General features: G+C 40.8%; 2 protein-coding genes across 5 annotated transcripts in view; one reads left to right on the forward strand and one right to left on the reverse strand.

Annotated features, from left to right (window-relative positions):
* Positions 1 to 26,842, forward strand: part of MCPH1 (microcephalin 1) — a 275,139-nt gene that overhangs the window by 128,434 nt on the left and 119,863 nt on the right. For all 3 annotated transcript variants that reach the window (XM_043557464.1, XM_043557483.1, XM_043557473.1), the window contains one exon: positions 3,492 to 3,569. In XM_043557464.1, coding sequence (XP_043413399.1) covers positions 3,492 to 3,569 — 78 coding nt within the window. The remainder of the gene's footprint in view (positions 1 to 3,491; positions 3,570 to 26,842) is intronic.
* The window catches only part of ANGPT2 (angiopoietin 2), a 61,506-nt gene continuing 38,302 nt past the window's right edge, over positions 3,639 to 26,842 (reverse strand). Inside the window, exons 4-9 of one of the 2 annotated variants that reach the window (XM_043557508.1) lie at positions 24,189 to 24,418; positions 21,634 to 21,761; positions 15,321 to 15,422; positions 14,590 to 14,756; positions 10,412 to 10,542; positions 3,639 to 6,652 (exon numbers count right to left, since the gene is read on the reverse strand). In XM_043557508.1, coding sequence (XP_043413443.1) covers positions 6,492 to 6,652; positions 10,412 to 10,542; positions 14,590 to 14,756; positions 15,321 to 15,422; positions 21,634 to 21,761; positions 24,189 to 24,418 — 919 coding nt within the window. In that variant the 3' untranslated portion in view covers positions 3,639 to 6,491. Of the gene's footprint in view, positions 6,653 to 10,411; positions 10,543 to 14,589; positions 14,757 to 15,320; positions 15,423 to 21,633; positions 21,765 to 24,188; positions 24,419 to 26,842 lie in introns of both variants that reach the window. The other variant, XM_043557498.1, reaches the window with a different exon arrangement.

The following is a 26,842-nucleotide window of genomic DNA, read 5'->3' on the forward strand; positions in this document are numbered from 1 at the left end:
CTTTCAGGGAGTGTGTGGAGGGACTTTGGTGCTTCCTCTTGACCTCCTTTTCCAGACACTTAAGTCCGAACTTTCTTTGTCCTTCTCAGTCATTTGTCATTTATGTATCTGCTTTGCAGCTTCCAAGATATCACCCTGTTTTATCTGCTGTGGACTCTTTTCTCACTATTTTTAATTCCATCCTTTTATGTGGAATATTGGGAGATTTTGAAGGTAAAGATGTGCTCATTTTGCTGTGTGTGAACCCTAAGCTGGCCTCATTGTCTTCCTTGCACATGATGCTCTGATTGACTTGCTTTCACTATCGATACCATTTTCTGGCTTGGGTTCACCGTAGCTCCACCGACTCGCGCTGTTCAAATAGAATGATTAGATTTATATAAAATGAGAGAAGACCATTTGTGTTTTGCCTGGTGTGGAATGATCTGCATGGTCACACCTCCATTGTGGAAAGTTGTCTCATCAGTAGCTATGAATCTAATAATAAAGCAAGAAAGCACCTCCCATTTAAATTCACCAACAGGGTTCAAGTTTTATGAATGACAGTTCTAAAATGTAAAAATATTAGATTCATTTGCAGTGGATGTTGAAATAAGTCGGCCCTCGTTTTAAGGGCTTTAAGCATGGGATTTGATCCTCTGTGTTTATGCAACCCGATTTCTTACTTTAGTTTAGCTTCTCAATTATTTTTATCCTATCTCATATATGACGAGAAATAATGTTGGGTTCACCTTTTAGTTCACTTACAGCCTTAACTGTGACCTTGCAAAGTAGATTTTCCCAATATTGGACATTCTACTAAGGTAAAGATAAGTTTGGCTAATGAAAGAACTGAAACAAAAAGCTTGCACTGTACTTCTGATTTAATGATTTCATTGCAATCAAATTAGTGTTTTCTGCTATCTCTGTTCAATATTAATTCCTGGGATGCCTACATAAATTAAATTTATTAATTCACTTATCAAAATTCTGTAAATGCCTTCTGGTTTTGTTTTCATCTCATTTAGAAAGGGACAAACTCAGAACATAGATTTTCTTTTATGAGGTTAAATTCAATTAACATTTTAATGTGGACTACATCTGAACTCAAATGCCACATGCATTTTTAAGACTGGTTCCTTGGATTCTCTCTCACTGGTACCTTTTCAGTATACTAATTCTTTCACATTGCCTCATGTCTGAAATGAACCTGATCTTGAAACTGTTTTTTAATGTTTATTTATTTTTGGAGAAAGAGAGCGAGAGGGAGAGAACAAGCAGGGGAGGGGCAGAGAGAGAGAGAGAGGGAGACGTAGAATCTGAAGCAGGCTTCAGGCTCTAACCGTCAGTGCAGAGCCCAAAGTGGGGCTCAAACCCATGAATTGTGGGATCATGACCTGAGCTGAAGTCAGATGCCTAACCAACTGAACCACCCAGGCGCCCCGATCTTGAAACTTTTTACATGTTATTTCCTGGGCTAATCTCAGATGTGTAGGGAAGGACACACATGTCAGTGTATCTCTATAAATGATGCCATACACTGACTGATGAAAGTAAGGTAAACACTGTGTTAATTCAATGTTTTAGCCACCTCTAAAGAGCCAGGTGGAAACATGATTTCAGAGTACCATTTTTCTCATATCTTCTGAAGACACACACACACACACACACACATGTATGTTGGTTAGCCAACAGAAATCAAGGGAAAACAAAGACTTAACTGACATAATGCTGGTGTATACACAGATCCAAGTGTATGTGGAGCAGAGTCTCTGAGGACACAACCCATTACTGGCTCTCTCTAATGAAGGCACATTTCCCCGCGTTATACTCCATTCCCATCCTGTTATCTGGGGCCCAACACCGTCAGAGCTCTTTCTCTTGCCTCTTATGATTGTGTCCGGCTTCTCCCAGCCAGCAGTCCTTCCGCCATGTGCAAATGCCCCTGCATGCACACGGATGGAAGCAGGGTCCAACTCTATTTTCTTACCACTTCTTCCAAAGCACCCTTTAGCCAAAAAAAGAACCCGCTTTAATCCTGCCGTGGCACATGAAATTTCTCTCCGTGCTGGAATGTCCTCTCCCTTCCCACTGTGTCTCTCTTTGCCTGATGAAGACCCTGTTTAAAATGTCACCTCATCCGTGGACCCTTCCTTGATTCTCCTAGACTGAGTTAGTTTGCCTCCTTCTATAGGTTCCCACAGAACTGTTTTGAGAAACCACCATTTGTGGTTTGCCTTCATGCCTTCTGCCAGAGAGTGAACTCCTCTGGGACAGGATTTGTGTTTTCGGGACCTAGCATGGGTTCTAATTCACAGTAGGCTCTCAGTCAGTTGTTCCCAGATGAATGGATAGGGAGCTGAAGAAAGCAGTTGTTACGTAAATAAATGTGTCTGTTTAAAGTAAGATCCAGCCCAGTGTTCAGAATTATCATTCGGGTTCTGTATCTTGTTACTGTCTTTATTCCACTAGCATGCTCACTTTTTCTTGGAAATGAAATATTGCTGACTCAACGTTGGAAAAGTACTAGCTTTATTTTATGAAAAGAAAATATTTAAGACCGATATCCCGTAGATGGGTCTGCACCTTAGAAACTACCAAACAGGAAGACTCCCTTCTCATCCCCAGTAATTTGGCAAAAAGAACTTAAGCTTTATGTAGCAACTCTAGTAAAAAGAGTGAATTCACTGAATGTAAGAAATGAAAATTGCAGATAAAAAATAAACGTGGGATATGTAATTCAGTTTGATTATTTTTGTTAGAAAATTCTATTGGTTCATAGAAATAGTAACAGATTTTCAGGGAATTGGTTCATCAAGTAGAGAAGACTACAGAATCTTGAACATTACTGAATTAAAAACAAAAACATTGTTTTGATCATTTAAAATATGTGGGTTCAAATAACAATAATAAATATTAATAATAATGAAAACTTGTTTATGAGACATTTTATCCTTCCAGAGTCTGGGAAGGATTTTCAAGTGCTTTAGGAGAACTTCTGAAAATATCCATGTTAGAAACAAAGTCACATGCCAAGAGGGGTCGCTTTTTGAATTTAAGCTTCTGACCTATCTTTTCCTAATAAATGTGTTTTTTTTAATTAATAAAATCCTGGAATATTTACTGAGGATTTCCTATGAAATCCTTAATTGGAATTGGAATTGGAATCCTATGAACTCCTTAAATTGGAAACTTGGAATTCCTAAAAAAGTAATTCATATGTTTGTTATTGGGGTAATGTTTAGTATTTGGCCTCCATAGGATAATAACCCAGATTTCTAATCATGGTGAGACTTTTTTCTTAAACAAGCATTTATTATTCATAAGATCGATGCAACATGGAGATTCTGATGGCACTTTGGTGTTTAAGACACATCTGGTTCAGATCTATGGAGCGCACATTCACTGCTGGGCTTTTTGTTTTGTTTTGGCTACATCTTCAAAGTGGTTTATTGTCCACCAAGAGCCTAATGAATCTGTAATAAATGTTGTGCTTATTGTGTCACTTGTAGGTACTTTGGTCTTTGGAGCTGGGTCATTGGATTTCCGAGGAGCCGTTTGAACTTTCTAACTACTTCCCCGCAGCTCCTGTAAGTCATATGTTATTTTATTATGGTGAATACAATTTGGTATTCTCAGGAAATTATTATTTGCATAAATACAGACTCAGATGTTTATTAAATTGAGATCAATTATGCTCACAATTAAAAACACATTTTCATAGAACTTAACACTTTTTTAATCTATTTATTTGTGAGAACAAATGTGGGAATGTGAGAACATTCTGCAAAAAATTGTGAGGAATGAAATCTCAAAGAATTTTAATTATAAAATTCCTCAGAATTGAGAAAAACAAAATGAAAAAGGACTAGGTTCTTGAGAAGGTGGTATGATATATTGTTTACTGCTTTAAAAAATAATGCTGTTACTGCTCATAGAGATAGAAGTGATAGGTATAAAAGTTGTGGCCAGCTAGCAACATGATACAGTCCTTTTGTTTCCGATGCTTTTCCTAAACACAACTTCAACTTCACTGAATTTTAAATTATAAGTATTTCAAATGCTTAATGGAGATTCTAATTTTTTAAAAGATTAAGTGATAATTAAGTAGGCAATTTCACTTTTAATTGGAAGCAGGATCGTGTAGATGTTGGCTTTCATTTGCAAAAAAGTTAACTGGTTTGTGACAGAGTTTAATCTTTTGGAAGATTAACACCTGAAAGATGAGCGGTGATTTTAATATGTGACTGGGGCTGGCATTGTTCATTGTTTGAGTATGCCTAGGACTCTCGTATAATAGGACGTTGGACTCTGCCTTCTTATCATTGTAGTTTTCTAGGGTGTTGGGTTGCTTTTGTTTTCATTTTTAAGATCATTGTTTTGATATCCTCAACTTTATAAATATTTTCTTAAGGAGAGAAGAAATTCCTCTCAGCAAGACTCTGTTTGAAATACCGTGTAAGGAACTGAAGTGTAAAGACACAAATCCCCCCTACTCTCTGTCATAAGAGAGTATATGTAACTCTGAACAACACAGTGAGGCTTGTCTTTGAAATGCATTTTACCTGCCTGTATGGGCACGTGATATAAATTAAGTACGTGGTTGCCAATGTTTCCTGTAATGTCATTCCCCACCTCAGTGTCTGCCATGTGGTCCTTGAGATAATCACAGAAACTTAGGGTTTCTTTTGAAGTGGAGCTATCATCCTATTAACAGATATATTTTTTTAACTTGATACAAAGCTGTGATACCTCTGTTGAACTTATAAAGCCTACTTAAATGTAATAAGACAAACTGTTCAAAGATGGGGAGGTTCTTCACTCAGTGTATGTGTGGGAAATAGTGTAAAGTGTAAAGTGTGTAAAGTACAGCCAGACAGTGGAAAATGTGACATGCTGGACTCTTCTGGAGCCCATAAATTGACTCAAAACATGTAGCATGTAGTTGGGGTGGGGGCATATGGGGTAAAATAAATTACATAAGAAAAATGGAATAAAGGAAAAAACAGAATGGTGGAACAGTGTATGGTGAAGAAAGACATGAGGTAAATGCTGGTTTCGAATTTGGCTCTAAGCTTCCTAGCAGCAGCTGACTCCGAGGCAAATATATGAGAAGTTGCTTCCAAATTATAAAGCATTCCACGATGTACATTAGTGTTAATTGGACTATGAAAACTTCAAACGGAGTTAAAACTTGAGGGGTTTAAAGTTTTGCAGCCTTTAAATCCATGCTCTCAAAATTTTCTGTAAAGATCTGAATCTACTCTAAATGTCAGATTTTTGTTTTGCACTCCAAAACAGTTACTTTTTTTTAAGTTTGCTGGTCGACATTAAAAAAAAAAAAATGTTACTAATGCAAATTATTTTTACTAATAAAATGTTACTAGTGCAAATATCTTTAGGGGTGAAACTAGCTTGAGAAGTATAGCCTCGTAAGTGCTTTAAATAGAAAAGTTTTCTCAACCACACACTAAATTGTAGCCTACCTCTCTAAAATACGTCTGACTAGAAGAGAAAAAAAAAAAAAAGACCTCTGTAATAGAGTAGCGAGGAAAGTATAGTAAAATCTGTTTGTCAGGGAATTAAATGCATAATCTTCATCATTAAAAAAATCAAATTTTTCCTTGTTGTGAGGCACAGTCAGTTGTTTCAGAATCAAATTACAAAGTTGAAAATATTATCATAAATGTTCAATGTAATTATCTAATAAGTTATATTTAATTACTAAAAATACCTTCATATTTAACAGCCAGAAAGAAAAAAAAATAGTACAATCTTCATATAAACTGAAAGGACACACATTTCTATTAATTTCAGAGATCTGGGAGGTTTCATCTTTAAAACTTGAAATATATATCTGAACATTAACTTAAAAGCGTGCTGTCCACACATATGTAAATATGCTGTTTTCAAAATGAAAGTTTAAAGCACCTAAGAGGAGCAAACAATGCGTTAGCTGTTTTTCCTTGTCCAAATAAGCTGCAAATAAGCACTTCCCAGAATGTCCCTGAATATATAATATATTTTAATGGCTTAGAGAATTTTTTTTCTTTCTTTTAATTATGGTAGTGATGCTGAACTCGGGACATATGGATATTTATACAATCTATAAACAGTACTTAGAAGGACGCAGTTCCAAGGTTATCTGTACTGCGTTGCGTGAGAGTTCTGTTTTCCAGTTATTTACGGATGAACTCGACACAACATTCTTGGTTGTGACAACAGCGTCTGTGAATTGTCAGTCCTAAATTTGCAGGCCTCACTCTATCTTCCCATAGGCGTTCCAACAGGTCACCGTAACCAGGGTTGTGCTCGGGGTTCACGAGTGATGTGGGTCTAAGCGAGGAGGTGCGAGGGTCTCGGGGCCGGAGCCTGTGGACCCCTGTGCACCGAGCGCGTGCTGTCCGTCTCGAGATGGTAGAGGAGACAGCATGCGGATGCGTCTTTGAGAGTTCCGGGATGAAGTCTTTGAAAATCGCACAGCCCGTCCCTCCTCAGGCGCGTGCGGGCATTTAGAAACCTGCGGGTCGGATCATCATGGTCGTGGCCTTGAGCGAGTAGCCTGAGCCTTTCCAGTAGTACCACTTAATGCCGCTGAACTTATTTGTGTTCTGCCTCTGCGGGTAGTACATTCCGTTCAAGTTGGAGGGACCGCACGCATCAAACCACCAGCCTGTGGAAGTAAGGTGCACAAGGAATTAGGACTGAGGCAACCCTACCCGTATCTCACCACTAGAAACGCCCCACTAATCCACCAGTGACGCTCCGTGTGTTTGGAGTAGACACACGCAGGGATGCTTGAGCATAGACCGAGCCGCAGTGACAGATGCGGGTGTGACGTTCCCGCGTCACCAAGGTGAAGTTCCAGTTCCATATGGCAGATGTTTTCACAGGCTCGTGCTGTGTAGAAAGGCCAGTTCCCCGTAGGCATGAATGGTGAGTGGTCCCCGGTCCTGATTTGGTGAGTACCCCAGCACAGTGGAAAGTGTGGATGAGTCACAAAACTCAAGAATTGTTCGAAGGCTCTGCTGGCTTCTGTTCCAGTTCCAGGAACTTAGTGGGCCAGGCTGCTTCAGGCTCCCCTCCCCCTCCCGTGCTTTTTTTCTTTTTTTCTTTTTTAAATGACTCCAAGTTTTAAGCGCTCAGGAGAGCTAGATACGAAGGAAATCGTTAAGCCCCACAGACAGAAAGGAAATTTAAAGCTATCGTGGTGTGCTAAGGTGAGGGGGTGCTGTCTGGCACAGCAGCGGCGGTGGGGGGCTGGGTCCACATCTACTCCTGAATGGCTACCCTTAAGGGTTTTTGTGGTGTTTTTTTTTTAATTTAAAGGAAAGTTTTTAAATTAAGTTTATTTTGAGAGAGACGATGATAGCGTGAGTTGGGGAGGGACAGAGAGAGGGAGAGAGAATCCCCAACAGGTTCTGCACTGACAGTGCAGAGCCCCATGTGGGGCTGGAACTCTCAAAACCATGAGATCATGACCTGAGCTGAAACCAAGAGTCAGGCGCTTGACTGACTGAGCCACCCAGGCGCCCCTAACCTTAGGGTTTTAAAGCTCTTAGCTAGACACAGGAGTGTGCAAGAGCTCTGGTTTTCAAGGAGAAGGAATAGCTTAGATCTACATGCATTAATCTAAAGCAGTCCTAGAAACATTGTGTGGAAGTCCACAGACAGTATGGTGCCATTTATGTTAGATTTTAGAATAACGGAAAAAACACCTATTATTGATGTCTGCATTCCTAGCAAACTAAATAATGGAAATGAACCTGAGTTCATTGGTTACCCCAAGGGGCAGGTATTTGTTGCGCGCCTTTAGTTGTATCTGTGGAGTTCTGTTTCTTTAGGTAAAAAATATTTTGATATAATGATTCTATTATCATATTTGCACATCAGGCTGTGATGATCAGTTATTTCATCCAGTTGCCTGAATTCTTTCCTGATGGTGACAGCTCATGGGTCAAGCTGATTCAGATTAATGACGATTTGATAAGACATTTGTGCGTGTGCTATTCAGAATCCTTCACAAATATTTAGGAATGTTGTGGATTTATAGATCTGTCTGTTCTAGAGCCTCCTGGCTGACTTAACTATAAAATTTGCTGTCTGTGCAAAACTCTAGCTGATTGTTAGGCTGGTTTACCCGGGGCCCAGACTGTGGGTTGGAACCTGACCTCCTCACAGTCAGGACCACTGCACTTTCTCTCTTGGGCTGTGTTTCTTCTCGCCGTTCTCTTTCCTACTCCCACTCTCAGCCCTAAATCTTGATTTGAGTAAATAAATATATTGTTTCCTTGGTTATTAATGCACTTCTCTGACTCTCTTGAGTAGCTCATGACATACGGGTGGTCTGAAAGCTGCCTCCCTCTCGACTGGACAGCTGGGTTCAGTGTGGGAATGACAGATGGGAAAAAAGGATTCAGTAGATGTGGTCCCCCCGAACCTACCCCTTTCCCCCTTTTTGTTGGCTTCAAAAAGGACAATGATGGTAGGATGAGGGAGACAGGCAGCTTTAAATACTCAATACAGTAGCTTTCTCTTGCTGAAATAATTATGGCTAATAGGGAAGACCTGTATATATTATGTTTGTACGTAGAAATATATTATCTAAAAGACTGAATTTTTAATGGATCCTCATTCTTTCAGTATTGTTTAAAAGATGTGTAAATTGCTGAGTTTCAAATTATTTTCAGAAGTAAATCCTTTCTTTTGACTGTAAATGATTCTTAACTGAAGTGCAAACACATGATAAGCTTAGATCTTGTTTGTGTAGTACCTTATATTTATAAAATCCATTGACCACAGCGCTTACCTTTGTCTTTCCTGGGTGAGTAAAGAATGGATTTTTTGGTAATATAACTTATAATCTCTATACATTAAACCCTGCCAACTTCCTGTTTTCCTTCACATTCAGTTTGTACTGTTGGCAGAATTTATGTTGCTGGTTTAAATATTTCAATATTTCTTCAAGGCGCCTGGGTGGGTTAGTCGCTTAAGCATCCGACTTCGGCTCAGGTCCTGATCCCATGACTCATGGGTTCAAGCCCCACGTCAGGCTCTTGTGCTGACAGCTCGTGACCTGGAGCCTACCTACTTTAGATTCTGTGTGTGTCTCTCTCTCTGCCTCTCCCCCACTCATTCTCACTCATTCTCTCTCTCTCCCTCCCCCCTCCCTCCCTCTCCCTCTCTCTCTCTCTCTCAGAAATAAACATTACAAAAAAATTTAAATCTCTCAGTATTTTTAAGAACTAACATGTCAAACTTTCATCTTGTCTTGGTCATAACTGGTTCGTTCATTCAATTTTTAAACTTTTAGAAATCGGAAGAGTGCATCTTCTAGCAGTTGATTTCTTGTCGTTGAACTCCTATGTTTCTGACTACTAATCTGGGTGTGGTTTCCATTTAAAAAAAGGTTTTTTTAAGTTTATTTATTTTGAGAGAGAGACATAGACAGAGCCAGCAGGGGAGGGGCAGAGAGAGGGGGGGGGGGGGAAAGAATCCCAAGCAGGCTCTGCACTATCAGCATAGACATAGAGCCATATGTGGGGCTTGAACCCATGAAATTTTTTTTGAAGCCGTCTAATGAGAAAGGTAGCCAGCAAGAAGAGCATGAGAATACACACCTTAATGTAAAATGGACAATCATTCATTGTAATTTGGTGCACAAAAAAAAAAAAGTTGATTAGTTTCTTTGTGTTTGTAAGTATGCTGTATATTAATGAAATCTTAAAAAAAAAAGATAACCGAAAATTCCATGTTTGACCAATGAATTATTAATAGGAGACATCTCTATGTTAATGAATCTTTGTCACTGTTTTGCTTGCCGTTTTGAATTTTTAACCTTTAAGTTTTTATTTATTTTTGAGAGAGAGAGAAAGGGGAGGTGCAGAAAGAGGTGGAGAGGAAGAGAGAGAGAAAGAGAGAGAGAGAGACAGAGAGACAGAGAGAGAATCCCAAGCAGGCTCTGCACTGTCAGCACAAGAGCCTGATGTGGGGCTTGAACTCCTGAACCATGAGATCATGACCTGAGCTGAAACCAAGAGCCGAACCCTTCACCGACTGAGCCACCCCGAATTTTTATCCTTTTTAATAAAGCAATATGAAATTGAACCATGGCTCTGACATCTGCTCCTCAACGAGCACAAACTCAAGAGAGCTTGCTGAGTATCAGATGTCCCCTCTCAGTGCCAGAGTGAGGTCCCGAAGAGACACTCAGTTGGCCTGCTGACAGTTTTCGCGCAACATCACATTCTTGCTTAAGACTCAACAGTCTGCAAAAGTGAAAAACAAATCTCCCTACATCTAGCAAGTTAAGTCTGTTTATGAAATGTGGCCATTGTCGCCAATCACAGGTTGAAGTCCAAATAGCCAGCCTCTCACTCTTATGAAATTCTTCCTTGCCAAAACAAATAGGAAGAGAGAAAAGCCATCCCACCTCCTGTGAGCATTTGTGAACATTTGCAAATACATTTGTCGTTGTCTGCATCCTTTGTGCTAAAATCATTTCCTGGTTGGCTGATGCTGCTTATTTTGCCGGCTGTCCCTGTAAGTCCTTGAAGGTGAATCCTGCAAGCATGCAAAGGAAAAAAAAAAAAGAAAGAAAAGAAAAGAACATAATTGGCTTGGGCTGTTGATTTACCGTAGTGGAAAATTTTTTATAATGAAGAATTCCATTCTGCAGAAATGCGTTCTGTACTGGTTAGTGTGCAAATGCATACTCTGGACAAAATATTTTTGCGCTGGTATAAACAGGAACCAACTTATCATCAAATCCTTAGGCAGTGAGGAATGTTTTCATGAAACCTTCAGCTCCTATCACTTGCACAAGCATCAACAGGGGCTTCAGGGCCCTTTCATTTATTTTCCTGCTGCTTTCAGATAAACAGAAGAGGGGGGAATACAACGTGAAAGGGTCCTCTTTCCAAGTCTCCAGGCATCATCCGTACAGAAATGAGAGCCCCGAGATGAACAGACAACTTCAAGCGTCGTTATTTTCAGTGGGGTGGTGGGGGTGGGAAGGGCAGTGGGCAAGGAAGGATCACTGAATCTGGAGTAGAAATCTACAGCGCTGTGTAGAAAATACATCCTTATGGCTGCTTCGCCTCATTTCCATATAATATTGTAGTAAACCTGCTAGATACTGAGAAAGGAATAAGCATAATATTAAGTCAGACACTAGAAAATAGCCCATCCTTGTAGAAGATTGCCCAAACCAGGCTTGCATCAGTGGTCTGTGTGCCAAGGAGGAGACAGAAGGGAAAGACAAAGTATGTGAACACTGCTTCAAGAAAGCCCATTGGCAGGTGGGCACAGTACAGCTCAGAGCAGGGTTTCAAGTGCTGTTGTGTGGCTGTGCGGAATGTGACGTTCCTGTACTGGTACGTGGAGTAGGGCGTGGGGGAGCCTAGGGTATGGAGTCTTCCTGACCGGGGATGCTACAAAACAAAACCTCTTCAATGTCTTGAGGGAGAACCGTATTTTAAGTCTCCAAAATGATGCTCATCTTTTGCTAACCACTACCTTGAAAGGAATGTAATTTCCAAGAATTCATGTTGGAACAGAGGGTAGAAAAGAAAGGGAAGGCTCACCAGGGACTGTCTCTAACCAGCCTGTGCCAGGCACTTTCACGGGTTTGTGCATGGAATGCATGCACCAGCCCCGAGAGGCAGGCATTTCCCCTGTTTTTACATATATAATTGTTGGAGCACCTGGGTGGTTCAGGAAGTTAAGCGACTGACTTCTGCTCAGTTTGTAGTCTCACGGTTTGTGAGGTGAGCCGCTCACCTCGGGCTCTCAGCTGTCAGCACGGAGCTGCTTTGGATCCTCTCTCTCCCTGGTCCTCCCCCGCTCACTCTCTCTCCCTCCCAAAATAAATCAACATTAAAAAAATTTACATATAAAATTGTTGCGGCTCAGAGATAGGAGCATGGTGGAGCTAGAATCTGCACTAGACGCATCAAAATCCTCTGTTATGCTTCGGCCCTGATAGAACCTTACCATAGATGTTAGTTTATTGAGGAATAGTTCTGAAAAGATGGGGGTATGGAGCACGCTAAACAGAGTTCCATAAAATGTTGGTTCTAAGTCACTTCTGTGTTAATGACTTAGATTTAAAATCGTTTTTCGTATTGCAGCCCTAGAACCCCCCACCTCCCAAGGCATTGGCTGAATTTCTGAATTGCAGTGCTATCCTCGTGTTTCAAAAATGACCCCGGCCCCTAACGCATCCTCTGATTACCTGCTGCGAAGCGTTCATGTATGTCGTACTCATTTGTGGGTTTCTGAAACACTTTAATTTCTTTGCAGGCCCTTCTCATTAATCATAGATAGGGTTGAGATAAACCATTATACTTGCCCTTACTCCTCTCCAGTCTCTTATCTCCTTTGAACAACATTGGTTCTTGTGGGACTCATGAAATTTCCCCAAAGGTGAGCAGAATCCGTGAGAATACTGTTTTTTATTTGTCTTTGTGAGGAAGGTTGCTATCATATTAGATCCTTCTGTTGTATGGGCCCTTGCTTTATAGTTGCTTTCTTTTAAATTTTGGTTATTAAGAATGACCACATTGTTAAAACTGCTTTAAATTGGTATCAGTTGATTTTATAGAACAGTGGAGTGAAAAAAAACAAAACAAAACAGTGCCAGCATTTGATAATGACATCTCACTGTATGGGGCTGCCAGAATGTTTGTGAAAAGTGACCAGTCTTTAACATTTAATATACAAATAGTTTTTAGCTTCAGTAACAAAAAATATTCTATTGATGCATTTTGCCTTTCCTGAGAACATTTATTTTTTGGTTTACCAACCTTTGGAGAACACTTCTTGAGGGGGGGAAAAAAAAACAACACCTCTTTGGTGTAGTACGGCCAAGTGAATTAAACTGAGCTTTAAGTGAACGTGTGCTCTTTTAAATGGCATATCCAAAAATTGATCGCATTTCTAAAGGAAATATCTGTTAAGAACCGTCTCAGTTTAAAATATCTTTATAATGTCAGCATACAAGGGTAATGACCCATTTTGTAAAATCTCCTTATATAAACAGTCTAATCCTTAATTTTTTGTGGTTCTTTCTTTTTTTTTTTTCTTTCTTTCTTTTTTTTTTTTTTAATTCCTCTGTTGTAGATTCCTAACTGTTGCCAGTTGAGAAAATATTTAGCTTGGACGTAAAACAATGACCAACCACTCGTGTCTAAAAATTCATTGACGTTTTGATCTCTTTGGAGTCGCCTTAGAGCTGCAGTGAGGCCCAAACACCTATCTTTTCATCCATCTGAGTCATTGCTCCTCCAGGAGAGCCCTGATCTGTCTCTAAGGAGACTTGCTGGGCCCTGTTTCACTGACTTTCTAAAAGTCATGTCAGTGCTAGCCGTACGTTAGCTGCGTTCAGAGTTTTCAGAATTTCGACCCCTGCTTATAAAGCAGCACATACTGGACATTATGTGGTCCTCAGGTAGTTGTTCAGGCAAGCTGCTCAGCCTATTTTTATTTCTCTGCTGTTCACTGTGACCCTCCCCTGGGAAGCCAGCTCCAGGACTTTGAAATCGTGTTTATTTTCCAAGCTGTTCAGGTCTCAGATTTTCTATTGGGCAGAGGGTCTGAGTTGGGTGTCAGTGAGATTCAGTTGGGACTGTAGACCACTGTTTTCCGTGGCGTTCCCATCGAACTTTATTTCTGACCTCAGTGTATGTATTTTCGTGACGTGTGCTTATGCCTTTCAGAGCCCTTCAGGGCTGTGTCGGTGACTGGACAGTTCTGCTGTGCCTCCTGAAGCCAATTCCCGCGGTGCCACCTGGCGCGCGACCTCCCTATTCTCTGTCTGGCCTTGCACGTGCGTTTCTAGGTACCTCCTTCCCTGACGGCATACGCGCCTTCCTGCCCTAATAGCAGCTCTCCAGGCACTGGTCTCTTGGTGTCTTCTCTGTTCTCCGCTTCCACTCTCACGGCGTTTGAGAGCCAGAAACTACATTCTGAGTCAAGGATGCCCGTGCTTTTCTTGGAACATTCTAGATTAGTGCCGCCAAATGCGTGGGGCAAGGCAAATACTAAGGGAGTGCTGTGAATCAACTGTTGTTTCTCTAGCAGAGAGTAAAGGAGTTTGCATGACTAAGCCTCCCACCTCATTCTGCCACTTTTTAAACTTGGTAACTCATCCTGACTTGGGGATGGAACGTTAGAATCGAGGGCGTTCAAGCTGCAGAAAGATAGATTGAACTGTTCAAACCTTTTCAGAAGAAAACAACATAGTCCTAGGTGTACATGTGTCATGATCTTGGCATGGCATTTTATGATACAGACGCAACATCCACATAGTCTACAAATATTTGTTGAACAATGCCTGTCAGCTGCCAGGCAAGGTTCATCTACTCCTTGAGGATACGCAGCAAATACAACAAAACAAATGAAGCGTCCATCATATTGTTAAAACCTAAGTTGGAATTTTAAAACTAGAGATAGTTACAGAAAGGCAGCATAGAACTCTAAGAAATGAGAGGTTTTTCCATTAAGGTATCCTCCAAGTACTTCAGATCCTGCTTAATGCAGTCGGGCTCTCCCTTCCTGGAATAGTCGCACAGCAAATCCATTAATGTCTTTCAGTTACATATAACTCACCTGTAATTGAATTCTTCACTGGAGAGAGAGAAATGTTCATACAGTGAGTACGCTTCATTCCCTTCCCAGTCTTTCAGGTGTATTTTAAGCACGTAGGGCTGTTGATTGGTCACTTGGAAAACAAACTCATTTCCCAGCCAGTGTTCACCAGAAGGGTTCCCAAATCCCTGTAATCCAAGTTGTAAAATTCAGTCACCTCATTTATTTTTAATTCATGTATTTGAAATCAGTAGCCTATCAGTTTAACCTGGGGTGACTGTCAGATACTCAGCAGAAATTCTTTCCTGTGTTCTGAAAATTTGGGGGTCTTGCAGATAAGCAAGTAGATTTTTAAAAGGTCTGCTTTAAGAAACCAAACTGCTACTGGAAGGAAATTAGTATTAGAGTAATTAGAACTACTTGGGGAATCACCAGGAGAAACATGAGCATAAACCGCTCAGGTTATTGACGTGCAATTTTGTAAAACAGTTGGGTTACCGAAAAACACCGAGCCTGCCATTAAAAATAAGCCTCTCACTTGCGTGCCTTTGTTTTGATCTCTAGTTTATACTACACTGACAGGATCATTCGTTACTGGGGAGACTGAAGCATCAGCTAAAGAGAACCCTTTGATAACAAAAATTGTCAACAGTCATTGGTTAGTTTTGGATTTGTGGTGAAGGTTCTGCAGAGCTTGAAAATCAGTTTTCACAAAGAAAATTGTGTTCAGATGGGTTGAAGAGTATTCATACCACTTTATATTCGTTCCAAGTCCTCTGGAAGTCAACACTGCCATCTTCCCGCCGCTGAATGATGGTCCACCCACCTCCAGCCGTCTCCATGTCGCAGTATGCCTGCCAATGGGAAGTGCACAGTCATTGTGTGGGAAACATCAGTGAGTCACGTCTTCATTGGAACTCACGGAAACAGGACAGATGGAGATACCTATCGTGTGACTTGTGCCATGGGGTCAATCTTTGTGGCTTTCCAAGAAGCAGATCATTCTGAATACATTAAATGTTTATTTAGTTTTAAGAGAGAGCACGCACAAATGGGGAAGGGGCAGAGAGAGAGGGAGACCGAGGATCCGAAGTGGTGTCAGCACAGAGCCTGACGAAGAGCTCGAACCCACGCACCGTGAGCTCATGACCTGAGCTGCAGTCGGACACTCAACCCACTGAGCCACCCAGGCGCCCTGGTTTTAAATACAGTAAAACCTTGGCTTATGAGCATAATTTGTTCCAGAAACATGCTTGTAATGCACAGCACTTGTGTATCAAAGCGAATTTCAAGAACCATTGGCTCAGTTGTGATCATGTGATGTTTGGTGTCACATACTCTTTTTGTTTGTTTGTTTGCATTTTTTAAATGTTCATTTTTGACAGAGAGAGACAGAGCACAAATGGCATGGGGTGATTGTGGGGGGTGGGGGAAGTAGAGAGACAGGGAGACACAGAATCTGAAGCAGGCTCCAGGCTCCAGCTCTCAGTACAGAGGCCCACACAGGGCTCAGACTCCTGAACCATGAGATCATGAATTGAGTCGAAGTTGGAAGCTTAACTGAGCCATCCAGGCCCCCCTCACGTACTACTCGTATTGCAAGACATTGCTCCCTTATCGAGTTAAAATTTACTAGAAATGCTTGCTCCTCTTGTGTATCACTCCCAGAACAGGTTACTTGCAATCCAAGGTTTTATTGTATGTTAAGAACCAGGAATTGAAAATGTTGATGGCTGGTAAACAGTAGTAGAACAAGATTTCAGTGCTGATGACAGTATGACTTTCCTCTGTTCTAGGCTAAAGACCCACCCCCAACAGCTGACCCAAAGATCGCTGTTTCTTAGAGATTTATTGTGAATGGGACATCTTGGCATTTTGGCCCCAAACCTCATCTCCAACCTATAGAAATCTACTAACTGGTGTTTGCAACCCCAGGAAGTTTTATGGTAGTTGTCAGTCCCTATCAGCTTTGCAGAGAGTTGTGTAGAAGGGGTGTTTTTGCACTGTAGGTTTTCTGAGACCCCTATTATATTACGTTGTGGGGCTAGAAGGCTTCTTCCACATGGGATAAGAGTCTGTTCACCCCTCAGTATGAGAGATCTGAGGCTCTGTGCACCCAGCCTGGTGTATGGGACCTGAGAATCCGCTGGGAACTCTGACCCACAGATCAGGACTTCAAGCCTCTTTGTACTTTGCTCACTGCCCGTGGTATTTCACTTCCTAGCTATTTTTATTTTTGCTTTTAAACTGGCTTGGTGGGTTTAAACTTTGCTCAGAACACAGAATTCCTTCTTGGGCTAGGACCATGCATGCTCAGTTTCCACTCAGCTGGAGTTTTATTATGAAATTGAAAACCCCTGAAAATAAGATTACATAAATAGTTCTAAATAATGAGATTATAGTAGAACGAAAAATTTTCCCAGAAGGTTATGATAAATTTTCCTACAGCATACAAGGTAGTAAATATGAACGTTAATGTTCAAAGCCAATGAGAAATAGTCTTCCCCTGTTGTTTTCCTTTGTGTTTTGGGGAAATGGTAGAGATAATTTTGGCAGAGTAGGTCTAAATGTGAACTATTCTGCATTTGTGAGTTAAAATTGTAAAGAATGGGGGATGAAGGAGAACCAAGAACACGCGTAGACCCCCTCTTTCATTTTAAGCGGCTTGCCTGACACCTCATTGCTAACGATATAGACAGCTGCCCTGGGGACCCAGCTCCCTGTTCTCCAGCAGACTTCTCTCCGTGTCTACAAGGGCCCGTTGGCCCATATAGCTTTCCCTGATGATCCTATGTTTAGAAACATATGCTCCAGTAAAGAAAACTACATTTATTAAGAATAAAATGATTTTCCCATTTTTAATTAACCAGATAGATAAAACTGACCTGCTTAAGGTAACCCCTTATTGTCTCCCTGTATTGGTGTATTATTATTGTGAATTATCTTGTGATCATTGCTCAATACCACTCTGTTCCAAGTACCACACTTGGTACTTGGCGTAGGTTATCAGCAACCCTGAAGCAACTTTGCTGTGATGCTGTAATGCTGCACTTTTGAAAGGAGAAAACAATGGATAAAGTGAGATTAACTTGACCGGAAGTGCAAGATACAGGACTTGAATAAGGTCTCTCAGATTCTTCATTCTGTACTGCTTTTTCTATCATACCATGCAGCCCAAAACAGAGTAACTTGACTCTTTTGTTAAGAGACCAGAAGTCCCTCAACACAGCTCCAAGCTGATCTCAGTTCATGAATAATGCTGCCTCTTGTTTGCCCGTAGTCCACCCAGTGGTCCGTACTGCTTAGTTCTCTCAGTGTCTTCTAAGAAAATCAGTATAGTCAACTAGCTGAATATTGGTTTGAGGAGTCATATGTGTACAGAGAAGTCCACTTCCTCTGTATCCTAAATAGCATGCCAGTGGGTAGAAAGACCGGATATGGATTGGGGCAAGCCTATCCTTACTCCAAGAATGTTTGATTCTTTGCTGTCAAAATCACCATTACGATGAAGTCAATGATACTTAAAATCAGAGAAGTTCAGTTTTGTATGAAAATCAGAGTCCAGATTGGCTGAGAGTCACTGCCCGTGTGGAAATGGGTGGGGCCGTACTAATCTCTAACTCCACCACGGACAGTGATGAGATGATGAGAACATTTCCTCAATGTTTTCTTGTCCCACTTAAAAAGAAAAAACAACAGAGAGTTCATAGAAGCTGAAGTGTCATGGTGAATTGAGTTGTGAAACTTTCAGGGGAAGATCATGTTCAAAGAGAGTCGTCCACATAGCCAGAGAGCACGGAGTGAAAAGGACGAGGTAGGTTATCTCAGGATCAGGAAAGCAGAAGTCTTCGGACAATGCCCAAGACCTTACCACTCCAGCTACAACAAACCTGAGGGCGGTTAATACTTTTGGTTAGCACACGACTACATGGTTCAGGGACCTGACATCTTGCTTCAAAGTCTTTCAACAAATAATGCTTGATTTAAATGCCATGCTTCGGCTCTGAGGCCATGGTGAATGACTGATAAAGCCGCAAACCCACAGATAAGCACTAGGGGATAGGTACCCTGTGAAATTGAGGGAAGGCAGTTAGTAGGTCTCTGACCAGCAAGAGCATATTCAAATCCCTCTGGTGCAGTTTTTATTGTTTGCAGAAACCTAATGGGTTTTTCAAAAATAAAGTTGAAATACTTGGGCCCTTTTGGAAAAGGTCAGCCCAGAGATCTGCTAAACGTTCTTTTCCTGAACTAGAAGAAACAGGGCAAAAATGACTACCCTGTCATGCAGAGAAATTATCCCGGCATCTTTGGGGGCAGTCCGAATGGTAAACGGTTCCTATTTATCGAACTGATGGTTAAGTACCAAGCCCTGTCCTAAGTGTCGGATCTCCATCGTCATCTCGGAACAGCTCTAGAAGACTGGGGTTACTTCATGATGTTACAGATTGGGAAACCGAGACCTCACCCAGGGTAAACGACTTGTTCAGAGGCGCAAACTGGCAGAGCCAGAATTTAAACTCCAGTCTCTCAGACCCTCTCTCCCTGGATCAGGTTGTGAATTACGGAGGCTTAAGTCTGAAAGGGAATCTACAAGTAACTTAATCCGGAGCATTTATTTTACAGATGTGAAAATTGAGGTTTTGTAAGATGACTGTTCCCTGCTGTGTAAATGAGTTGTTTTTAGTGCAAATGTTTAAAAGAAGTATAAATCCTAATGTTTCCAACCATGACCTGAGGCTCATGTCACATACTCCCGCCCCCACTCCACAGTACTATATATCTTCATCTTGCCATAGAACCCTCCAGTTAGGAGGTGGGGTTGATTGAGCACCCTGGGGGCGGGAACATGGCGCTGAGTCAGGAAAACCTTTTCAGAGCAGTAGGTTGGGGCCGTGTAGTGGGCGATTGCCCTCTGGATTTGCAAAGCATCCGCCTTGCACTGATATCCTTGTTCCCCCTCCCATTGCCACTCCTGTCCCCATTTGCTCTAGGCCAAGAAGAGACCAACATCTGGTGACAGACAGTAGTTCCCCAAAACTTATGAAAACCACATTGCAAAGGGGATCGAGAGCCATAGCACAGAATCTGTTCGTTACTTTCTCGTCTGCAACAGACCATTTATGTTTTGTTTTTCTCCTCGCTAATGCGCTGCTTCTAGGGCACTGGGGACATTAACTGATTTCCAAGGTTGATTTAAAGCAGCACGAGTGAATTAGATTTTCTTTGGAAAGTATTATCTTGAATAGCACAATATTTATCCTTTAAATTCATAATCAAAGTATATGTTACTGCTTCAAATTCTCTGTCTTTAAACCCTTAATGCTTAAATTTTGAAAGTGTTTTTCTTTATTTGCATTTTAAATACTGAGGATAATACTGAGTTCAAAGAGGTAACACTTCCAGGAGCCTCTAAAATTTCCATTGTGATACAGTATCAATGGCCTTCTCTAGAAGTGTTTACATTGGTTCGTTCATAAGGGCGCCTGGGCGGCTCAGTCGGTTGGGCGACCAACTTCGCTCAGGTCATAATCTCACAGATGGTGATTTTGAGCTCCGTATCAGGCTCTGTGCTGACAGCTTAGAGCCTGGAGCCTGCTTCGGATTCTGTCTCCCTCTCTCTGCCCCTTTCCTGCTCGTGGTCTGTCCCCCTGCCTCTCTCTCAAAAATAAACATTAAAAGATTGTAAAAAAAAGAAGAAGTGTTTACATTGGTTCCACATCTAGCCATTCAAATTAGATGCAAGCATATTTATAATCATTTAATATATACAGCTGTCTAATCATTATAAAAGACTTCACGCCGAATCTCATGTAATATTGTTTTAACTTATCAAACCTCTAGGAGAAGCCACATTGAAATGTTCCTTGGGAATGTGTTTTGTTTTTTTTTTCCTTACCTGAAGCTCAGTGTCTCCCAAAGCAACTTCAGGAATCATGCTCCCTGAGTAATCCAGAAGGACTAAGAATAATTGAAGCCAGCTATATCCTAACTTCTCCTGCTGAAAGGTTCTGGCTGTTGGTTCACTTTCTACAAAGTAGTTGAGCTTATGCCTTGAAATAAAGTCCAAATACTTGAGAAGAAAATGAGCCTCTCTCTTTGGTGGTATGTTTTAAGTCTTCCAGCCTACATTAGATGGGGTAAGGATAGCCCACCCACGTGGATAGCAATCCACGTGGTGTGGACTACAGACTCCTGGGTGTCCCTGAGACCCTTACAGTGAGTCCACCAGGCTGGAAATGTTTCTGTAATGACACTAAGATGTTTTCGGCCTCTGACAGTGTAACGGTGTTTGTACTGATGGCACAGAATCATTTGGGGTGGGGGGCGGGGCGGGATCTGCTAGCACCCTGGGATGAATCGAGGGAATAGCCCACACTGTATTTGTGTCACTATATTGAATCACACACTCGCAGTTGGGAAGAAGATAAGGCAGTTCCACTTCAGGATGTCTTTGACAAAGCAGCAGTGACTATTCATTTTATTTAAGCCTCTACTACCGAATATAGGTCTTCCTATATGCTCTACACTGGAGTGTGAGATGTCTATAAATCCCTTCTGCAAACCAAGGTACCGTGGTTGTGTCAAAGCAAAGCTCTTGTGGTGGTTTTAGTTGTGACCTACGCGAGCCTTTTTTTTCTTTCTTTGATGGAATACCATTGCTACTTGAAATAGCCAGTGAAAGACAAACTATTTGCTTATGTAAACTCTAGTATTTAGAAGACATTTTCTTTAAAATGAGTGAAACCAGTCTGACGCTTTAAGGAAAACAACTCACAGTGCGATGATTAAGTTAAACGCGACAAGAATAGGAGAGAGAGATCTGTCTCCTACATTATGAGATAGAAATTTTTGCATCACTGATGTGTACGGTCAGCATCTGTGCACAGTGACTGCACTTGGAGCCCTCGGCAAGTACCTGTTGTGAGGTAGACGCTCTGCGTTTGTGGCTTGGCTACGCGTGAAGCGGGGAAGGGTCTGGGCTTGTGAACTGTGTTATGTACTTCCTCGGCCTCCAGGAAGCCTGTTTCCAGGCAGGTAGTTGAAAACAGGACCCTGTCCCCGTACCTTTATCTCCTCTGTGGAGTTTGGGAACACCAGCGTATAGATGCCGTTCGCTGTCCTCCCTGACTTGAATGCTTCTGCACAGTCTCTGAAAACGACTGCTTCTTCCTTAGCACTGAAGGAGTTCTTCGCTGCTTTAAAAAAGAAAAAATAGGAAAGCATTTAAAGGGAGTTCATGAAAAGATAAAAGTTTATTATTTTGAGATGCACTCAGTGGTAAGTTTTATTACATTTGAATTCTTATAATAAGCAAAAGGGACACACCAGCTCTTCTCCTTTCCAAAAAAAATTACTCCAGTAAGCCATACTTCTTTTTTTATTAATCAACTACATGTAATGCAACTATTTTGCAATTAAATGTAATAAACAATTACTTTAAAAAAAAAACTTCCATCTTGACTAGAATCACATAAAGTTACTGCAAAAGAGTAAAAAAAGAACGTACCTAAAAACAGTGATACCTCTCCAGTGGCTGCGTGGCATATCCCATAGAGAGGCCACGTCTTGATATATTTCTTTAGACTGTTGGGTAAAGACATTAAGTATTCTTTGGATTTTTAGCCCCTGACCCACAGTAGTTTGTGTTCAAGACTACCATTAATGTATCTATGTTTTTGAAATTCTTACTCTAAGACAAAAAGTCCTAGTATTACAAAAGTCCCTCAGGTTTTTACTCTGCTCTCAACATTTAGATTTCCCAACCCTTTCTGCCATTAGAAAAAAGGTGTGTGTGTGTGTGTGTGTGTGTGTGTGTGTGTGTGTGTGTGTTTGATCATTCTTGCAGGTATTTATAGTAATTCTAGAGACCTACCAAAGCACAGGTGTCTGGACTAGATGTACGGGTGGGCATTACAGGTAGACAGTCTCTGCCGTCACATCAGCTAGAGACACGTGGGGAAAGGAAGGCCATTTCTGCTGCTCTGTCTCTCCTGTGCTCCTGATCTCTGCCAGGATTTGAGCTGCATGGTTTTCTCTACTTTGGCTCATCAGAGCTAACACCTCAAGTTATCTTGCTCCCACTAGATATCAGATGATTGTCTTTTCCTTTTCTATGAAGGTGAAACTCTGAGTTTTCCCGGTTATAACAGACTGAAACTCTAGCTGGAAGGCGTCTACTGCGAACTGGCCTTCCAGTCTCAATCCTGCCATTTAGCATCAAGATAGCGCTGTTTCTGTTTGTTTCCTTGTGTAAGTAGAAACCTCGTTTAAGTGTTTCTATTAAGATTGGGATAACTGCATGGCTCGAAGATGACGAGAGAACACATTTCTTACGAAACTGAAGAATATCTTCACAGGATGTAAAATGCATCCACGCCAAGAGAACACAAGTTTAAAGGACATTAGGAAATAAATAAGCCACAGTAAGAACTAGACCCGATTTGTTTACGAAAAAGACTTAAAATGAAAATACCGCACAGATTATGTATCACATTTCGGCTTAATGACTGAAGCTGCCTCCCTTTTCTCCTCTAATATCCAAGAGAGATTGGAAGGTTAAAACAGTAATAAAGTAGGCAAAACATAACTAAGGATGGACTGAGAGAAGGGAACTGACATATCTTGAGTGCCAATTTTATGCCAGTCAATGCAAGCATTAGCTCAATCTTCACAACAGTCCTCTGGGTTTAGATTCGCTTTTTCCACATAATAAATAAAGTCCACTGTGGATTAGTAACTTGTCCAGCCTCATAGCACCAGATAATGATGGAACTATAACTCAGAGTAGGCTCTTTGAGCCCAGGAATCATGTTTGGGGTGTTTTGCCTCATAATAATTAATTAGTATAAATATGTATTCCCTCTCTCCTCTTCTTCCTTATTTTTATTCTATTTTATTTTTCCTTCCTGAACAGCATTTTTAAAATTTTTAATTCCAGTACAGTTAACATACAGTGTTATAATAGTTTCAGGTGTGCATCATAGTGATTCCACAATTCAGGGAACGGCCTGACTCAGTGCTCATCATGATAAGCGTGTTCTTTGATTTCCATCGCCTGCTTCCACCATCCCCTCACTCACCTCCCTTCTGGTAACATTAGTTTGTTCTTATAGTTAAGAGTCTGCATTTTGGTTCTGTCTCTGTCTCTCTTTTCTTTTCCTTTGTTCATTTGTTTCGTTTCTTAAATTCCATGTATGAGTGACATCATATGGTACTTGTCTTTCTCTGACTGACTGACTTCCTTAGCATAATGCCCTCTAGTTCTACCCATGGTGTTGCAAATGGCAAGATTTCATTCTTTTTCATGGCTGAATAATATTCCATTACATACATATATTTTCCCCATAATTTGCCTATTGTAGATAATGCTGGAATAAACAGAGGGGTGCATGTATCTTTTCGGATTAGTGGTTTCATATTCTTTGGGTAAATACCCAGAAGTGGAATTACTTCCTCCTTCTTTTCTAATTGGTTCTGTATTAAGACGCTGTAAAGCTTTTATAGGAAACATGTAAGAGAAATAGTCCTTTTCTGACAGATGAGAATTTTTAAGGATTTTGAATTTCACTTAACCAATGCAATTAAAACAGAAGAAAAGATGATAGGTAAATTTGACTTACAGCTTGATGATATCATAGTCAATAAATTATGAACTGTCTCCATCAGATCATGTTGCTGCTTTTGGAGAACTGAGCTATTCACCGTGGCGGTCACTAATTGTTTTTCTAGTTCTTCAATGATGGAGTTTTGCTTGGATACTAATACTTGGAGCTGATCTTTCTCTTCTTTTATCGACTGTAGTTGAACAATATGCTTGTCTTCCATGTCTAGTACTTTCTTTTCCAGGAAACTTGTAGAGGGAAATAATTGTTAGTTTAGTGAAGGGTTTTCTGATTGCTTTATATACATCAACTCAGTTTTGTACTTTTTTTTTTTTTTTTTTGTAATGCTTATTTACTTTCAAGAGACAGAAACAGCGGAAGTGAGGGAGGGGCAGAGAGAGAGAGGGAGACAGAGAATCCGAAGGAGGCTCCAGGCTCTGGCCTGTCATCACAGAGCCCAACGTGAGGCTCAAACTCACGAACCATGAGATCATGACCTAAGCCAAAGTCGGACGCTTAACTGACTGAACAACTGAGGTGCCTCTTGGTTTTGTAATTCTTAAACAATCTTTAATATTTATTGAATTCCTGCTTCTCCAAGGCCCTCTGTTAAGATGTTAAAGGAGTTGCCGCAGCCCTGAAGAAGCTCTCAAACTTGCCAAGAACTGTAGATAAGCAGATGGGACATAGATATGAGGATAAAATACCCTAACCAAAGTGTAGGTCCGTAATTAGAAGTTATCACATGGAGTGCATTTGAAGATCATGATTTTGCTGAAGGGAATTGTGGACAATGAGAAGGCGGCCTTGGTGTTGGGAGCACATGGGGGCGAGTGGAAAGCCCAGGCTGAGAACCTCACTTCTGCATGTGACCACCTGTGTCACCTGCGTCAGGCTGTTCCCTGTCTGCATCTCAGGTGAATGTCTATCTAAATGAACATCCACCTGTAGATATAAATTTCTATGTAAAATGAAAGCATTGGATTAGATAAAGATCTCTGAGGTCCTTCCTAGTTCAAATAATCTGTAAGTCTACGATGCCTTTTTGAGGGCAGTAACATTTTCTGAATCTTTAATTCTGTGAGCAACATTACTCAGCCAAGAAACTGACTACCCACTAAAGGTCTTACCTATAAGCAGTAACAATCAGTATAAATAATTATTATTAGAAATTCAGTTGTAAGTCTTAAATTTATCCCAGCCAAATCCTTGTAAATTGGTATATGACAGTAAGTGTTGTTCACTATTCCAAGTCAGAAAGTAAGCAGCTACTGTAATACCCTGATTTGCACTTTATTTATATTTCATCAGTTTTCTCCTATCTCTTTTAAAACTATTACATCTCATTATTTTTCCTGCTATCAGCTTATTCATTTAATTGTTATCATTTTGTTAATTTAAAAACTAAGATGACTTACTCTAAGCAGAAGTTAACCTAAAAATAAACGCACAAGGTGTACCCAGGTGGTTCAGTCAGTGAAGCATCTAACCCTTGATTTCAGCTCAGGTCATGATCTCATGGCTCGTGGGATGGAGCCCCGTGTCAGGCTTTGTGCTGACAGCTCAGAGCCTGCTTGGGATCCTCTCTCTCTCTCTTGCTCTGCCCTTCCCCCACTCGTGCTGTCTCTAAAATTAAATAAATATAAAAAAATAATAAATACATAAAGTTTTTCTGTTTTCTGCCTGAAATCATTTCTAGTACTATCATTATAGGCAGTATGCTTTCAAAGTACTCCTGTGATGCTTGACCTAGACAATTAACATAAAATAAGTGAGGCATTTTTAAATTACTAATCTACACTGCCTTCAAAATGACATTGCTTGAAATTTCTAATCCAGCTTTATTCTGTTGTCTTTAATACTTTGTGACGAGGCATAAGAGAAAGATGGGACAGTCCTATGCTCCAGAGTGTGAATGAGAGTGTGAACACTCCTAGATGGATTTTTTTTTTTAAATTAGCCTGTATTGAAAAATTATTTTTTTTTAATTTTTCTAAAAATTAGCCTGTATTGAAGAGGTTAGCAGGTCACCCCAGACCACACTGGCTCTGAGAGCAGGACCATGTAGGCACAGAAGCACAGATCATGGCATTTAAAGCTATAAGGAGTGTCAGATCATATCCTCCAGCAACACTTTGCAAAATGCAGATTGGGACCTGTTACTGGCCTGTGAGATCCATTTTATGAGTCACAATCAGCACTTTTTAAATGAGAGCGAATTAATTACATAGGATAAAATAGATGAGAATCGAGTGCAAGTTCATAGCAACAACTCTCCACGCTGCAACAGATACCGAGGCCCAGAGTGCTAAGTGGCGGAAGGAAGGAGATGGGGCGGTATGGGGAATCCATACGGTGGGTAACACTCTGTAGCGTGGTGTTTGGTTTTCTGGTACAGGGAAATCAATGTGAAATTACTTAACTGATTTAATTACAAATGCTTAACTGATAAAAATTGGACTTAAGTACAGCTTATCTTCCTATTAACATAACTCACAGGCAGGTGAGGAGTGTGAGGAAATACCCTGTGTAGGCAGAAATACCAAGGCTGAATCCTGTTTCTTTTATGAGTTTTTATTGGCTCTCTTTACAAGGGGGCAGCATCCATGGCAGCACTTTTCAATAACAATAATTACCGTAACGATAATCACAATTTAATCGAGCTGGTACAA

This window comes from Prionailurus bengalensis, chromosome B1 (assembly GCF_016509475.1).
Source record: "Prionailurus bengalensis isolate Pbe53 chromosome B1, Fcat_Pben_1.1_paternal_pri, whole genome shotgun sequence".
Lineage (NCBI taxonomy): Eukaryota > Metazoa > Chordata > Mammalia > Carnivora > Felidae > Prionailurus > Prionailurus bengalensis.